Below are 17420 nucleotides of genomic sequence, written 5' to 3' on the forward strand. Positions count from 1 at the left end.
AGGAACTACCCGCTGTGCGTGGAGGTTCCTCGGGAAAGAAAAATAACACACACTTTCCTGGGCTTATTTTCCAGTTCACACCGCCAGGAATGTTCAAGTGACATAAGCCAGCGGTTTAGCATGGAGGGGAGTCAGTGATGTCACCCCCATCCCCCTTTAAATAGTGAGTGAGGAGGAAAGGGAACACACACGTAGGAGTCTACCAGACATTGATTTTTTAAGGAAAATCTGAAAGAAACTTTATGTTGTCCATTCTGTTCTTCTTTTGTTATTGTTGTCAACTTAGCCATATTGTACTGAGCAGCCAGGACAAAGCCACATTCACCAGTTACGTCACTACTTGGGAGCCGGAATTACTCTTATTTTTTAATATAAAGTCAATGCAAGCCTCTTAATAATGTCATAGTCATACGTTAAAAACACAAGTAATATGTCTACAGAACTGTCAAACCTCGGTTTTCGTCATTCATTCGTTCCAGGTTCAACAAAAACCACAACGTACAAAAACATGGCAATTTTTCCTGTAGGAAATAATGCAAATCCAATGAATCCCTCCTAGACACCCAAAAATATAACCAAAAAATACATTTTAGAGAGAATGATTATGGTTTTACATGCAGAAAAGTGTGAAATAATTATTACTGACGATAAATTGTGGATGCGGACATCCCGGTGAGATGAAATTCAATAGTGTTTCTCACACTTCTTTATCAAATTGCTCTCACTCGCAGCTTTCTTTGGCCCCATTGCAGGTTATTTAGCAGTCCCAGAAAAATGCACAAGCACTGTGTCAGCAACTTGTAGCATGCTTCGTTTGGCCACTTGATGCTGCAGAACAATAAAGTACAGGGAAATGGACTACTTTGTTTCGTGCAGTATTGTACGAAAACCAGGCAACATTTTCAAACATTTTTTTTTTTAATGAAAACTGGGTTGTACAAAAACCAAGGTTTGACTGTACTAATAACAAAAAGTTTTGTGTGTATATATATATATATATATATATATACACACACACACACACACACACACACGCACGCGCGCACACACACACACACACACACACACAGTATATGTGTATATACTGTATATATAAACACTATATACAGTAGTGTGAAAAACTGTTTGCCCCCTTCTTCAGTTCTTAGATTTTTTGCATGTTTGTCACATTTAAATGTTTCAGATTATATATAATCTGAACGCAAAACACATTTTTTAAATGAAAATTTTTATTATTACGGGAGGAAAAAAATCCAAACCTACATGGCCCAGTGTGAAAAAGTGATTGCCCTGTGTTAAAACATCCATCCATCCATTTTCTATACCGCTTCATCCTCATTAGGGTCGCGGGGGTATGCTGGAGCCTATCCCAGCTGACTTCGGGCGACAGGCGGGGTACACCCTGGACTGGTCGCCAGCCAATCGCAAGGCACATATAGACAAACAAACATTCACACTCACATTCATACCTATGGACAATTTAGGGTCGCCAATTAACCTCACCTGCATGCTTTTGGATGTTGTGGGAGGAAGCCGGAGTGCCCGGAGAAAACCCACGCGCACACGGGGAGAACATGCAAACTCCACACAGAAATGCCCAGGGGAGAATCGAACCCAGGTCTTCCCGATCTCCAGGCTGTTCCTGTATTGGCCAACGTGTTAACCACTAGACCACCGTGCAGCATAACTGAGATTAGTTGAGATCTATCAGTGTGGAAAAGGTTATAAAGTAATTTCTAAATATTTAGGACTCCAGTGAACCACAGTGAGAGCCATCATCAACAAATGGCCAAAACATGGAGCAGTGGTGAACCTTCCCAGGATTTGCCGGCCAACCAAAATGACCCCAAGAGCACACCAACAAATCATCCAAGAGGTCACAAAAGACCTCACATGTTGTCATTGACTAAAAGTTAAAATTGTTAGATGATCTGAACTAGTGTGTAAAAGTCAAAGATCCCCTATATGACAGGAACAATGCTGTTTTTAAGTATCTACTGCAAAAATGCTTGTTTTGAACGGACATCGAGGGCCTCCAACTGAGTAGCCCTGTTCTATACAGTGGAACCTCAATAGCTGACAACAACCCCGTACAAAAACATCATCTTGTTTGCTTTTTGTCAATTAAGCCTTATTGTACTGAGCAGCCAGGACAGAGCCATATGCCTGCTCACAAAATGCTTTCAAAAAAAGCTAAAGCAAAAGCAAAACACACTTGCTGAGTTAATCCTTTAGTCGTATTCTCAAAAAAATGCTGAGGATTTGTGAGATTTACTAGGTTTTTGCCAATAATGTGGGGTTTTGTGTGATTATTTCCACTGTATTTGGTTTGGTCGCTGACGAAACCAACGTGAAGAGTGCAGTTCAGTTCATCCAGCATGAACTAAACTACTCAATAAGCCAACATAAAAGCATGACATTTGATTTATTTCAACAACTAACTCCGTTGCCCCCCCTTTTTTTAAAGTCAGGTCACATCTCTTAACAAGTCCCATTTGTCTTTCGAGGCATTTAAGATCAACTTAAGGACCACATGTTGAAGTGACCCACATCCGATGCGGGAAAAAGATCAGATTCCGTGCGGTTTAGGCTGCTTGCACTGCCAAGAAAAAGTCACATATGAAAAAGAAAAAAAAAACGTTAGTGCAGCGTGAAGGTAGCCAAGAAGATGATAGAAGATGCTGGGATCTTTGCTTTGTGCTTTTTCTCAAAAAGAGCAACAAGTCGTTTGAACTATCCCCCCAAAAAAACGGTTTCTGCGGTTCGAAAGTGGCTATAATCAACACCAGACCGAAAGTGGAACCAAACACGACTACAAAGCTGTAAACAGAAATGTATCCATATTATTGTATCCCACTGAGCAAAAACCAAAGTCATCCATCTTGCAGAGATTTTTTTTTTGTGGGATATGTGGCGGTCATCTACGGCCATGCGTTTCTAATTCATTGAATGAGCGGAAACGTTAGGACTTTCACATGAACAACAAGCACAGTCAGTATTGCACTCTAGCAGAAAGCTGAGGCAAGCAGTGCGGCCACCTTTCCCACAGCATCCTGAGGGTATCTGGCCAGCATCTCAGCAGCCGACGTCTGACGTAATTAGCGGCCCCGTTAACTAACCACTACCACCTGACAGCAACCTGAACTTGGACCACAGCAGGAGCTTGTCTGGGCTTGACATCGCACACTCAGGCGCACACATACGCTACAGAGCCACGCCGCAGATGTAAAAACAAACATGCAACGACCTTTTCCAGCACCCACTCAACTTTGTATGAGCCATTCATGCATTTTCCCAGAGGTGTAGATTGTCTAGCTGTGGTACAAAAAGCATGACAAGCGAAATCCTGCACGCTGTGTCCATCCGTGACCCTTCCAGCGTTCAATCATCGTGATACTTAATGACGGTCACACGCTTACAACCAAAACAGCAGTGTGTCTCCTCTCTCTGGGGTTTTTATTGTGTTTATTTCCACTTCCATGGTGATGGCTTTCCTTTTCTTTTACAAACCTACGCCTAGGAGACATAATAAAGTACAAAAAGTTAACTAAGAGGCAATATTGTCCGTACTTAGTGTGGCTGAGCAGACACATCACATGTATTCAAGTAGCGTCACTTATCTATGGGCTCTGTGAAATCAATGCGCCCAGGAAAGAAGTTCCGGTAATGTTTGAAATGATCAAAATACGGCAACCATGAATGTACAGTTGTCATGAATGTACGTGTTACTGCATGGTCACAATATGTATATAAAAACATCAAACATTGTTGGAGCTTTTATAGATAATAGGTGTGTCAAATTACATCCAATGTTAGCTCCCTCATGCTAACTGTTTTTCTCTCTTTGGAACGCACTGAAAAGGGAAAGATGTGTGTTCATGTTTCACATAAGGATTGTGGATTGTGCACAATTACACAAAAAGTACAATTTTCCAGGGCAATACACTCAGGCTGAATGTTTTGCCACATTTTCACCCTTTGTGTGCAGCGTTCCAGGAGTAGAGGAGTTACTGCTGGCCTGTCATGCACAAGCTCGTCATTTTGTTTACGAGGTAGTTTCTCTTGCTAAGTTGTTTTCCTCATCCCTTCCCTAATCCCCATTTATTAGAGCTCAAGGGTTAATGAAGACGATAACGGTCCACCGTAAAGAAGATAACACATACACACCAATAGCACGAATGCTTTCCCTCGCCTTGGCACCGTCACTTCATTCTGTTTTCTCTCCACTCAACCTTCAACCCCGGCCTCCCTTGCTCTCTCGCTCTCTCTCTCTCCAACCGAACCAATGTTGTCCTCCCTCGCTGCGTGCCTCTCTTCCAGCTTCATCTACCCCCTTCCAGGGTTCCCCTTCAATCTCCCTCGCCACTTCTCTCTTGGTTGCCTCTCACCTCTAACCCCCTCCTTTCTCCGCTTCTCTGAGCACTCTCTTTCTTCCCCCTTCAGACGCCAGATAGTTGAAACCAGTCCTAAGACAGGAAAAAAAAAAACAGCGTGCTGAAAAGGTCCATTGGACAATGCTGCTCACTCAGCAATGTGTTTTGAGGAGGGATAAAAAAAAAGAAAGGATTAGACAGCCGCCGCCCGATGATACTGACGGGTTGCTTCTGACATTATGGGTAAAAATGAAAAACAAGCACAGTGATGACATGCAATACAACACTTCTTTGCAACACACTGGTGTTGCTGCGAGTGGCATAAACTCATTGCCATGCTAACGTAGGGTTGTTGATAGTGTGACTCACAATTTAGGCCCTGTCCGCACAGAAACATTTTCAGCCAATCCGCAGATGTTTTAGACAATTTCAACCTTGCCACCTCAGTTTTTGTTATTAATGTGTTCCAGTAGGTTTGACGAAAACCAAAAGGTACAAAAACCAAGGCAAGCTTTCCCATAGGAAATAATGTAAATCCTATTAATCTGCTCCAGACAGCCAAAATCTGAAAAAAGAACATATTTATAGTTGTATATGCAGAAAACAATGCAAAATAATATGAATTAGGAATGGATGGAACTTATTGCTGATGCAGACTTCCCGTACATCCTGGCGAGATGGAATGGTGTTTCTCACCTTCTTTATCAAATTGCTGCCAATTGCAACTTTCTTTAGCCCCATCACCGGCTATTTAGCAGTTGCACTCAATAAAAAAAAACAAAATGCAGGGACTGAATGCGTAGGGTGCTTTGTTTGTGCACTACAGTTCCTGGATCGACACAATGCAGGACAAACCGACTAGTTTAACTGTAATGCTGTACGAAAAACGAGAGTGTACAAAAACAGAGGAAATTGATTATTCATTCATTCATTTTCTATGCTGCTTATCCTCACTAGGATCATGTGAGTATGATGGAGCCTATCACAGCTGACTTTGGGTGAGAGGCAGGGTACACCCTTGACTGGTCGCCAGCCAATGGCAGGGCACATATAGACAAACAACCATTCACACTCACATTCATACCTATGGACAATTTAGAGTCTCCAGTTAACCTAACATGTATGTTTTTGGAATGTGGGAGGAAACCGGAGCACCTGGAGAAAACCCACGCACAAACGGGGAGAACATGCAAACTCCACACAGAGATGCCCAAACGAAGATTCAAACCCAGATCTTCCAGATTTCCTGACTGTGTGGCCAACATGTTAACCACTAGGCCACCATGTGGGGCAAAATTAATTAATAATTAATTAATCAATGATCACTGTTTCAAGGTTGACTACTATTTAAGCACATTGTATGAATGTATTTTTTGCCCAAATTAAGCATTTTCAATATTAGCCATTAAGACCACCATTCAACTTGTGAATGTAGTATTCTACATTGGTCACTAGGTGTCAGTAATTGTTCGGTGAAACAAGACTTGCTGGCTGGAACAACATGCTTTCATTTCAGGTTTTAATTATCTCATAATGGGCACAATAATAATAATAATCCAAAATCACAGTCAGCTGGGATAGGCTCCAGCATGCCCCTGCAACCCTAATGAGGATGAAGCGGTATAGAAAATGGATAGAAAAAAATCACAGTCGCTACTGTTGCGGCCATAGCCCACAACAAACTAAAACTCAACTCTGAACCCCGGACAGTACTTCCTGCCTGCCACCCATTCTGCTCCCCTACAAGGAAAACTGTCTTACATTATTTTCTCTTATTAAGTCCACTATATTGGGTAATAGAAGTGTAAAGGTGACTATAGGGGTGTTATTTCAAGTCTAGAGGACTCTAATGTTAAATAACAGATTTAGAAGATCATAAACAGGTTTTCTATGCCATAACTACAAGAACTTTCCATTTATAAAGAAGGAATTCTACTTCACAGCTATTCACTTATCATGGTCACATCTGGAACCAATTAACCGCGATAAACAAGGGCTTACTGTAGTCCTTCCTCATGACAATATAATGGCTTTGCTCTGTGAAAATAACAAATGCTGTCCCTCTCGTTATTAGAGAATACAATTTACAGAGTATTTTTACAGATACTGTATGCATGAAACGCATCAGTATCCGCAACGCATACATATGCGAGTGTTTCGACGTATACAAGGATATTTCCTGATACGATCCCGTATGGACTGCTAAACTTTTTGAAAGGAGTAAAGAAAAAAAAAGTTTTCTCTTCCTTTTGCCTCTGCATGGACGGGGCCTTAAAAAACTAACTTGGCTGCCCGTTTTGGTGAACATGCAAGTGTTTTATTTAGTGTGCATACAACTGCTTGCACACACGCAACCGTTAGTCTTTTGCAGAGAGCCTCATTCTGCAAATTCCGGCAAAATTGTATCGTGGCAAGTACGTGCCAAGTGGAGCAGATGTTACAACATCCACCACTTTCTTCTGACGTGTGCCGACAGCTCTGAAACGGTCGCAACACCCACACACTCCAAACTGTCAACCTGTAGCCAGCAGCCTCAACTACATTTGCGTACACACACACACACACACACACAGGGGCGTCATGGGAGAGCCACAGGCAGATTCTTCCTCTAAATGTTTATGGTCACATATAGTTTACCCCGTAGTGTGCCTCACTTTGACTTTTTCATCCTCGTATGTTCCTTACGCAGAGGAACGCAGGGAATGTTATTATTGGAATGCAGAGCGTTTCATCCAAGACTGTAAATATTGACAACATTGGCGGCCACATGGCGCTCCGATAAAACAAAGACAAGACTGGAGACATTTGGACGGCATTGACATTGTCCAAATACACTCTTGATCAAAATTCAGTCAAGACATAGGACGATCCTCGGCCCAAATGAAGGATGTTACTGGTGCCGAGGGCAGTCCAAACATACGACATCTGCGAGAGAAGGCTTCTAAGAAGAAAAAGGTCTTCAAAGGCCTCGTCTTCTTCAAGGCCACAAAATTTACTGTTTGCAATTTGCAGGAGAGCACCAAACATGGGACACTGACTTAAGTAAAACTTAAGTAAAACTAAAATAATGCTATTTGGAAATAGCAGAAGGGAGATGTACGACCAAATACAAATTAACGGAGTGGACATTGAAAAAGTGGAAGAATATAAATCCCTGGGGATCATAATAGACGAAAAAATGAGTTGGAAATCTCATATTAAATATATACAACAAAAGGTGACGAGAAATATCTCTATATTGAATAAAGCAAAAAATGTTCTTGACCAAAAATCACTCCACACACTGTTCCTGAGTATTACCATATTAAATGTATTGTGTGGAGATATGGGGAAATAATTACAAAAGCAATCTTCACTCACTCACTGTACTGCAAAAAAGATGGGTGAGGATCATTCATAATGCCAAGTATAGAGAACATACAAACCCTTTATTTTTAAAATCACACATATTCAAATTTGAAGATTTAGTATTCTTTCAAACCGCCAGAATAATGCATAAAGTTAATAATAACTTGTCACCCAAAAACCTCACACTCAATCAGAGAGGAGAAATATGATCTTAGAGGAAAATTAAACTGAAAACATTTATACGCGAGAACTGTTGAAAACCCTCAGCATTTCCGTGTGTGGAATTAAACTATGGAACGGACTGAGTAAGGAACTCAAACAATGTACCGAGATGAGCAAATTCAAAAAACAATACAAACCTGTTTGTTACAATCCTGTTCCTCCTTGCACAAAGGAGCAGATACCGATCCTGCTGAGGGTTGAAGGACCTTCTATGGCCCTGTCCAACTCTCCTGGAGTAACTACCTTTCTCCTGGAATCTCCTCCATGCGACCAGGTACCCTCAGTGATGCCCTGGCCCAGATCTGGGAGGAGATCCCCCAGGACACCATCCGTAGTCTCATTAGGAGCATGCCCCGACGTTGTCAGGCATGCGTACAAGCACGTGGGGGCCACACAAACTACTGAGAATCATTTTGAGTTGCTACAATGACATTTTAGCAAAATGGACCAGTCTGCTGCATCATTTTTTCACTTTCATTTTTGGGGTGTCTTTGATTTCCCCCCTCTATAGGGTGATCATTTTCATTTCTATCAAATGATGTGGCATCATTTTGTTACTAATACATCACCCACTTATTATCAGGAAATATATTCAAGATCATTTTCCCCCAGTTTAGATCTGATGTGTTTTCCAAGTGTTCCTCTCATTTTTTTGTCTTCTTACTGTTATTTATTATGTATTATTATTCTGATTATCATAGGAAACATGACATGGAATGCAAGGAGTGAACAACAGGTGTTGTACTAGATGTGGAATGGATGGGGGGTAGGATTAAATAAGCTTTGCTTCTTCCTACTCCTTTTGGACATGTGGAACTGTGAAACAATGATTCATGAGATGCATTCCATTGTAACCTTCATGTTCAAATAAACCAAACCAAACTGAAAGGTGGAAGAAACTTTTATTCTCTGATGAGAAAAAAATTTAACCCTGACTGTCCTGATGGCTTCCAAAGTTACTGGCTATTTTGGAGCGGGGTTCTATTTTTATGAACTATGGTCTTAAACTATTGATCAGCTGCTAAACAGCCCATTTCAATAAATTGTTTACTGAAAACTTTTTTTGTCTCACTCTCATTTCTTGTTTTTGCATTTTGAAGGTCTACTTAGAACCTCCTTAAGATCCAACAGTGCAAAATGTACATTCTTGCAATTTAACAACTGAATGAACAATCTGAATATTTTGATTAGGAGTGCATGTCAATCGGTTGATATGTCCCGCCCACACCCCTGCAAAGGCGCTCAACCAATGGTTCCAACCTGTCTTGCTCCAATTTTACTAACACGCACTTCTCTGTCACATAAAAGATGTATACCAACTTTCTCTGTAATTTGGCTAAACAACTTAAAGTTACAGTGAATATTTTATAGAGCGCTTTGAGCTGTGTGAGAAATTTCAATCCGGTTCGCCTTACGGCGTCAAACCTACTTTACCAGCACTACCACGTGGTGTATTGGTCAGAAAAATGCTAACAAAGCCAACACAGTCGGGGTGAACGCGTTGACAAATCCTCACCCTTTTGTGTGCAGCGGCTCAGGAGTAGAAGCGTTACATCATGTGGGTGTCCTCATTTTTTCACATGCTGTACATACGGTACTTTGACAACCTTAATTGGCTTTTTATGTCTTTTTACGCCCGGAGTTCTGGTTGAAAGTAACAGCGCAAATGATTCTCAATGTTTTGCAACTGATAGGGAATGTTGTCAGGGTCCGACCCCCCACCCACACCTTCAAAAAGCTATTTGTCTCTCTGACATAAAATATGTTATCAGGTTTCAAACAAAAGTGCAGCGTGCTATGGAAGGGGCGAGATAGAGGGAAAATAAAAGAGGTTAAGGGCTCGGGGTTAAGTGGCAATAATGATGCGGGGTAAGACATCAGTGGGTGTGAGTTCAAAGCCGCATCAAAGCGTCTGGGGGAGCCTTGCCCATGTCAACAAGACACATAGGAGGTCGGGATTCAGAGGGGAAGCAGAGAAGAGTATGTATGTATGGGGGTAAAAAAAAAAAAAAAGGGAGGCAGTGCACGGTGATGAACAAAGACTGCAGGGGAAGTGGGTCGGAGGTGAGAGGTTGGGTAAAATCAGGGGAAGGGGGCTCGCAATGAGGCGGTAGTGTGAATGCGGCCATCGCTGGGGATGATGGAGAGAGTGGTTGTGTCACACACACACTTTAATTCTACCCTTCCTTCTTTCCTTCCTTCCTTCCCTTCTGACGCTTCTCCCACTCGGCGGCCGGCCCCAGTGAATTCCCCAGGGCCGGGGGCAGTCCCCTTTCAGTCTCCAGTGACACAGTAATTAGAAGTGTGGGAACTGAATCCAACCCGCTTTTCTGAGCCCCACCACCCCCCCGCTTACACCCGCCACCCTCCCCATGCGAGCTCGCTCAAATCCTTTCACTTGTCCTTGCCCTCGACAGCAGCTCCAGGTAGCTAGCTAGCTCTTCCTCTTAGCTTCCTGTGGCATCTTAGTCACCTCACCTTACGCGTAACCCCAAGGTGGACCGCATCATTTTGTATTATTCATACAGAATGACCATTTTAAACAAGCTTGTTTTTAACAGTGGTCAAACAAGCATGGATGAAAATGGATCGTTTATCCCTGGTTTTCCTTAGTTTGTTTTGAAAAATATAAAGAGTGTCCCCCTGAGCCTTCTTTGATACAAAAGAGCACGCAGTCTTGTTTCAGTGAATTTCTTATAGGTTCTTCCAGCTTATTATTTAGAATTGACAGGTCCTTCTGATCTTATTTAAATGATTACATTATCCCGGGTCTTTTCCAAGTGCAACAAATCGGATGAAGAGATGCAGCCATAAAGTGTATGGTCCAGTGCTGTTAACATTCTAAAACGAGTACTCTATTGTTCATGGTCTGGATGTAAAATATAATTATCCATATGATCATCCATCCATCCATCCATCCATCCATCCATCCATCCATTTTCTATGCTGCTTCCCCTAATTAGGGTTGTGGGGGCATGCTGGAGCCTATCCCAGCTGGGTCACGTCCGTCTAAATATTACGATATTATGTTGGCTTGTTGTCACAGCACACTTCTGGTTACGTGACGGAGACATCATTTCTGTAAAACAGCGGATCAGCTGTCTACATGGAAACGACATGAAACAACAACGTTTTCCGATTTTCCCACTCTGGAAGCCGTTTAAAAAAAAAAAAAAGTTTCAGGGCACCCAGAACGCCGTTTCTGTCTGGATAGTCCCCAAGATGGTATATCATCCCAAACCCCTAACGCCAAGTCTTCGTACATTTGGGGTCCAGACATGCAAACCAAAAGGCGTGCAGCACTTTTCACAATTTTCTCGTAAAGTCAAAACTTATGCCGGTGCTGACTCGCTGTCCGTGCATTTTTTCATTGAGTGCGAGTGAATATGACTGAAATAGGATTGAGCTGATACAAAGGTGTGAAAAAATGTTTGACTCCTTCCTGATCTCTTATTTTTTTCCATGTTTGTCATGCTTAAATGCTTCAGATCATCAAACTAATTAAAATATTAGTCAATGACAACACAACTACACACAAAATGCAGTTTTTAAATGAAACCTTTATTATTATGGAAGACCAAAAATCCAAACCTACATGGCCCTGTGTGAAAAAGTGATTGCCCCCCCTGTTAAAACTTTACTGAGATGAATTGAGATCTATCAGCCTGGAAAAGGTTATAAAGCCATTTCTAAAGCTTTGGGACTCCAGTGAACCACAGTGAGAGCCATTATCCACAAATGGCCACAACATGGAACAGTGGTGAACCTTCCCAGGAGTGGCCGGCCAATCAAAATTATTGCAACATCCAAAGAACTGCAGGCCTCAGTGACGGTCAGTGTTCATGACTCCATCAAAAACACTGGGCAAAAACGGGTCCTAGACCAAAACCACTGCTCAACAAAAAGAACATTAAGGCTCGTCTCAATTTTGCCAAAAAACAGCCGTAAACAGGTGCTTCATGCTGGAAAACCCTCTAATGTGGCTGGATGACAACAATTCTGCAAAGATGAGTGGGCCAATATCCTTTCCCCAACAGCGCTGTAAGAGACTCATTGCAAGTTATCACAAATGCTTGATTGCAGTTGTTGCTGCTAAGGGTGGCCCAACCAATTAGCTTTAGGGGACAATCACTTTTTCACACAGCTTTGGATTTTTTCTTCTCAGTTAATAATCAAAAGTTTCATTTTAAAAATACATTTTGTGGTCAGTTGTGTTGTCATTGACGAATATTTACATTTGTTTGATGATCTGAAACATTTAAGTGTGACAAACACGCAAAACAATTGTACAAATCAGGCAGGGGGGGAAACTTTTTCACACCACTGTATATAGATCCAAAAAAGAGGGGTGGTCTTATATTCGGGTGAATAGGTTTTCATGTGGCAGTGTCCTCTGTGTCAACGACAATGAATAAATGGTATAAATACTGCTGTAACCTAGTGATGTGTAAATGAGGCCAAAAAAATGGGCATCTATCAATGGGAACAAAGGCTAAGATTAATGTTGACCTTACATGATATAATCTCATTATAAGCTAGGCTGCATCATCCATATCTAATACACCAGCAATGGGGGACAAAAAAGCACAGCACCAACTGGTAATTCAATTAAATCTTCTATCAGGGATCTTGAATCCCCCCGTGGGCCACCTGTGATGTTCATGGGAGCTCCACATCACACTCACTCACACATCGTGAACCCCATACCCCTCCATTCACCCCCACCCTACACCCACCCTCCACCACCCCCTTCCTCTACAGCCACAGAGTCCCCGATCCCTTCGAACAGAGCAACGCTGTCTCTACCGCTCTCCGTCAAGCCCACCACCACCGCCCCAACCCCCTCCCATTCGCTATCTCCGCGGCGATAACCATGGGAACAGCAGCACTGTGGGAACGGGCCACCGAGTTGACCAAAATAGACAGCAAGGAAAATGGAGGGAAAGAAAGAAAGGGTCCAAGGATGTGTGCAAGACGTCCATGGGATCATGCGGACAGACAGGTACTTAGGCGCTGCTGTCCCCCTCCTCTGCTTTGAAAGGGGGACACGCTGATGGGGATGGTGGGACGTGCAGCAGTTTCCGCCTCTCACACATTTCTGACGCTAGCAAGTTGACACCCTCGACCACAAACACCCTCCACCCAAAAGGATGCATTATTGCTACAGTATCGCACCCGCAACCACAACGTGTGGCTGAAGACTGAAGGGTGACCTTCATTTCAGAATAGGGAAGGGTTGGCAGAGTAAGACAAATGGATGGTTGTTATGTCGGTGTTTATTTGTGTTTGGTCCATAGGCAATGCTACTGCTCCCCAGAGAGGGTACACAGACATACTCACATGCAAACACAAATACTTTTAATGACGCAAGATAAAATACCGGAACTAAGTTCCTATGAGAAACATACAGGGAGGAAATGGGAAAGGATGCAAAAGCGTGTCATCAGGTTTTTTTCCCTCCTGTAGATCTAATTTTCCATTGCATTTATACCCTTCTCTATTGTAACATACAGTAAGTCTTATGAATAACGTATCGATAAGCAAGCACTCCAGCTGTGTTCACACTTGTGGTTCAGCGCTCTTGGTCCAGATCAAAAATGGGTCCAGTTCACTTAGAGTACACACTGGTAGTTTTGTCATGTGATCAACGGCTGCACTGGAAAGAACATATTGTATAGAGCAGGGGTCACCAACGTGGTACCTGCGGGCACCAGGTAGCCCCCACGACCACATGAGGTGCCCGCAAGCCTGCTTTTCATTCAGGTTTTCAGTTAATAATGAAAGAACAGTAGAAAGAAATGCATTCTGAAATACAACATGTGAGTTGTGGACAGCAGCGTTTTGTTAATGTTCTGGTAAAACAAGCATATTTGCTTTGTTTGGGTTTAAAATAAGCTCTGAAAATAAATGTTACAAAAATGAGTAGCTCTTGGCCATTTTCATTTTGTAAAAGTAGCTCTCACAAGGAAAAACGTTGGTGACCCCTGGTATAGAGTAAGGTCTTGATTGGGCAGCCACACCTGCCAAGCTTGAAGAAATTTGAGTACTCCCCTATTATATATTTCTAAACATTTTTTAAATACATTTTTTAAAAAATGCAGCTTTGTGTTATTGTTACATTATGCCTTTTGCTTTATTTTTCGCAAATTTTCTGTTTTTTTTGGTTTCCTTTTATTTCTACAATGTGCCGTGGATGATGACAATGACAAAAAGCCAATGACAAAGGAGCCACAGGCAGAAAAATGGCTTCACTTTGGACACCCCTGCTTGTACAGCGCTTTGTCTTCCTGAGCAACCACAACTCAATGTTCACTACTTAGCTAGTTAGCTGCCTTTGTAGCGAGCGAACGATGGTAATTAAAGAGAGAAGGGGAGTGTTATTGTACTTGGAACTAATCGATCCGTAACAACAGCCATTTTTATTGCAATTGTAGATCCGCAATCGGTGGAGAAAGCGTTTGCGGAGGTGGGAAGTCGGCCTTCTGAACGGCTCGTATACACACATGAAATAATTATGTTTTTGGTGCTGCACATAAAGAGCAGCAAAGCGTATTCAAGGGTGCAGTGTACAAAAAATGCAAACATGTTGGTGGGTCTGGTTAGCTTTCGTGACAAAGCTAAAACATTCCAAACCAAAAGGCCATCTGCTCCGTTGAATACAATTGTATTCAAAAGTTTGGGCACCCCTGAGAATTTCCATAATTTTCATGAATAAATTATCGGGTGTTTCGAGCTATTATTACATACTGACATATCACATAACTGATGGATGGAGTGGTGTTTCAAGAGTGCAATGAGGTTTATTGCATTAACTTGCGTAACTTTTTACCAGCTCAGTCTTGGTGAATAAAGACGATAGAAATAATAAATTAATAAATTCACTAATAAAATAACCCCGCAATATATTATATATACGAAGTGTGTTTATCGACCATTTCTGTTCATACATTTAAAAAATAATAACTATCACAGCACATGACGTCGCAGAAGCGATGTCGTTAAAATGTGCTAAAACTGGAAGTGACGTACGTAGGTCTCGCACATGCGCAGAGCCTATTACACTTCTGTTACGGATTGTGTAACGACAACAGGAAGGCCACACAAAGCTATCTCAGAGATTTCAGCTGTCACTTTCCACTGTGAGGAACATAAAGAGGAAATGGAAGACCACAAACACAGTTATTGTTCAGGCTAGAAGTGGTAGGCCAGGAAAAATAGCGGACAGAGACAACCCACAGACCACTCACAAAGAACTACAACATCAACTTTCTGCAGATGATGTCACTGTGCATTGCTCAACAATTACAGCTTATAGGAAGCATCAAGAAGATGCTAGTTTTGCAAAAGGAGGCTCAACTAAATATTAATATGAATTTTTCTGTTGAGTCAACCACATTTTTGCACCAGTCTAAATTTGATTTGTTACACATTTCACATATGGTGTTAATCTAATAAACCTCATTTCACTCCTGAAATATACTCTGTCCATCCGTTATGTGACATATGAAAAATGAAATAGTAGCTCCAAACACCCAATGTTTTATTCATGAAAGTGACGGAAATTTTTGCATGTATTTTGTATGTATTAACATCTCCAAATGAACTGAAAATGCAAAAGATACTATTCATGCCTGAAAATACATTTTCCTAGAATTAGTCTAGTAATAGCAGTAATAGCAGCAGAACATTTGAATTACACTTTAACCGTGTTATTATCAGCAATGATGGGTTGCATTCAAAGACACCATGTAATTTAAGTTGATTTCACATGTTTTGAGTGTCGATGTATTTTCTAGGATTTCCGAGCATACTTAAATGCGGCAAATTGTACTTCCGCAATAAGAATTATGTTAGTGAGTGATACTGTTTTTCTTTGTCTTCCTGTTTATTTAGACCACACATACACGCATTATAGTGATGTTCAGGGTGTCCACGAATGCTCCTTGCTGTCGTGATAATGAGCGTCGGACTAGAGACATGGTTGTGAGTTGGAGAAACATAAAGTATACGGTGTTGGAATTGAACTGCTGTTGATGTGTTCAGGTCAGAATAAAGTTATAAAAAAACGTCAGACTCTGTGTGACTCTGTGGGAATGCTATTGTGCCGCAGTCTGCCGTCATAACAGAGAGGCGTGGCTTGACATGATGGGCGTTAATGACGCTAAAAATGTTCAGGTTATTCATTAAATAATTGTTATTATTTTAAATTAGATCATTTTTGTTACTCGTTTTCTGCAACCACTTTTGGGTCCTGACCCACCAGCCAGTTGAGAATCCCTGTACTAGGTAATCCCACTGCAGCACTTTAACACGTGACATTTTCACACTTGAGCTCAAGTGAAGCACACTGAGCTCACTTGCAAGCAGGCTGAGACCGTCTCGTCAAGTGGGCTTGGTTCATTTGTTTGGTGCACACCAGGTTTCAGATGATCATGTTCACATTGACCAATCAAACCGTACTAGAAGAGCAAACACACCAGAGTTTTAACTGAACTGAATGTGTGACAGCACCTAATTCTCCTTTATTGTGGCTTGCCTTTACATGTTTACACATCGCATCAACTATAAGAAAACTTTTTATCTTAAATATTTCCTGTCCTTTCTCTTTATAATGATCAGCGCACTTATCCTCTTCATCCATCCATCCATCCATCCATCCATCCATCCATCTAACACCCCACCCTCTAGTCCAGCCTTTTTTTTTCCCAGGCCAAGCAGCCTGACCTCCCCAGGCTTCTACCTCTCAGATCCCTGGGGGGTTGAGGGGTATCCGTCTGTGACCATTCCCACCCGGCAAAAGGGCAGTGGCTTTAATCCAACTATGAGTAACTGAAAAGGAAGCGAGAGGGGTTACAAAGAAATGAGCGGCCACAATTTCCGGCGCTTCTAAACCTTCTCACGATGGTGTCCGAGACAAACTCTGGTTACATTTTGAACAACCTGCCCTACTTTTATGTCACTGTGTTGGAAATAGGATTCCTTAGTCAGGATAGTGCATGATACGCATGAACTCAAGAAGAAGAAAACACAGGCCGGACCAAATATTAACCTAACTTTGCAGACATACAGCAAATTAGGACACTCTACAATTTAACTCTTTTAAACTTGACACAATAGTTTTATGGTTTGATGTTTTTGCGGCTCATTTCTGTAATTTTGGCCAATTCCCATTTTTGGTCTTTCTATTCTTCTGGCTAATGAATGATTGCATCTTCTGGTGTAGCCTTTGTGCTTTTTGTTCATGAAGTCTTCTATGAAGAGTAGGACAGTGATACCTTCACTCGTGCCTCTGGTTGTTGCTGATGTCACCAACAGTTCTTTTAGGCTCTTTCTTAACAGCTCTCACAGTGTTTCTGTCATCAACCGCTAATGTTTTCCTTGGTCTACCTGTCTGTTACTTAGTGCACCAGCGGTTTCTTTCTTCTTCCAGAACATTCTAAAAGGTTGTCGTGGCGATGACCAATGTTTGTGCCAAGC

At 41.8% G+C, this 17420-nt stretch overlaps 1 protein-coding gene across 8 annotated transcripts in view; it reads right to left on the reverse strand.

The window, feature by feature from the left end:
- Positions 1-17420, reverse strand: part of exd3 (exonuclease 3'-5' domain containing 3) — an 86307-nt gene that overhangs the window by 25068 nt on the left and 43819 nt on the right. The window contains exon 19 of one of the 8 annotated variants that reach the window (XM_054756239.1): positions 1113-4466. The exons of the other annotated variants lie outside the window; for them this stretch is intronic. Within the exon in view, the coding sequence (XP_054612214.1) occupies positions 4440-4466 (27 nt within the window). The 3' untranslated portion in view covers positions 1113-4439. Of the gene's footprint in view, positions 1-1112; positions 4467-17420 lie in introns of those variants that run through there. 8 annotated transcript variants of the gene reach the window in all.

This window comes from Dunckerocampus dactyliophorus, chromosome 17 (genome assembly GCF_027744805.1).
Source record: "Dunckerocampus dactyliophorus isolate RoL2022-P2 chromosome 17, RoL_Ddac_1.1, whole genome shotgun sequence".
Lineage (NCBI taxonomy): Eukaryota > Metazoa > Chordata > Actinopteri > Syngnathiformes > Syngnathidae > Dunckerocampus > Dunckerocampus dactyliophorus.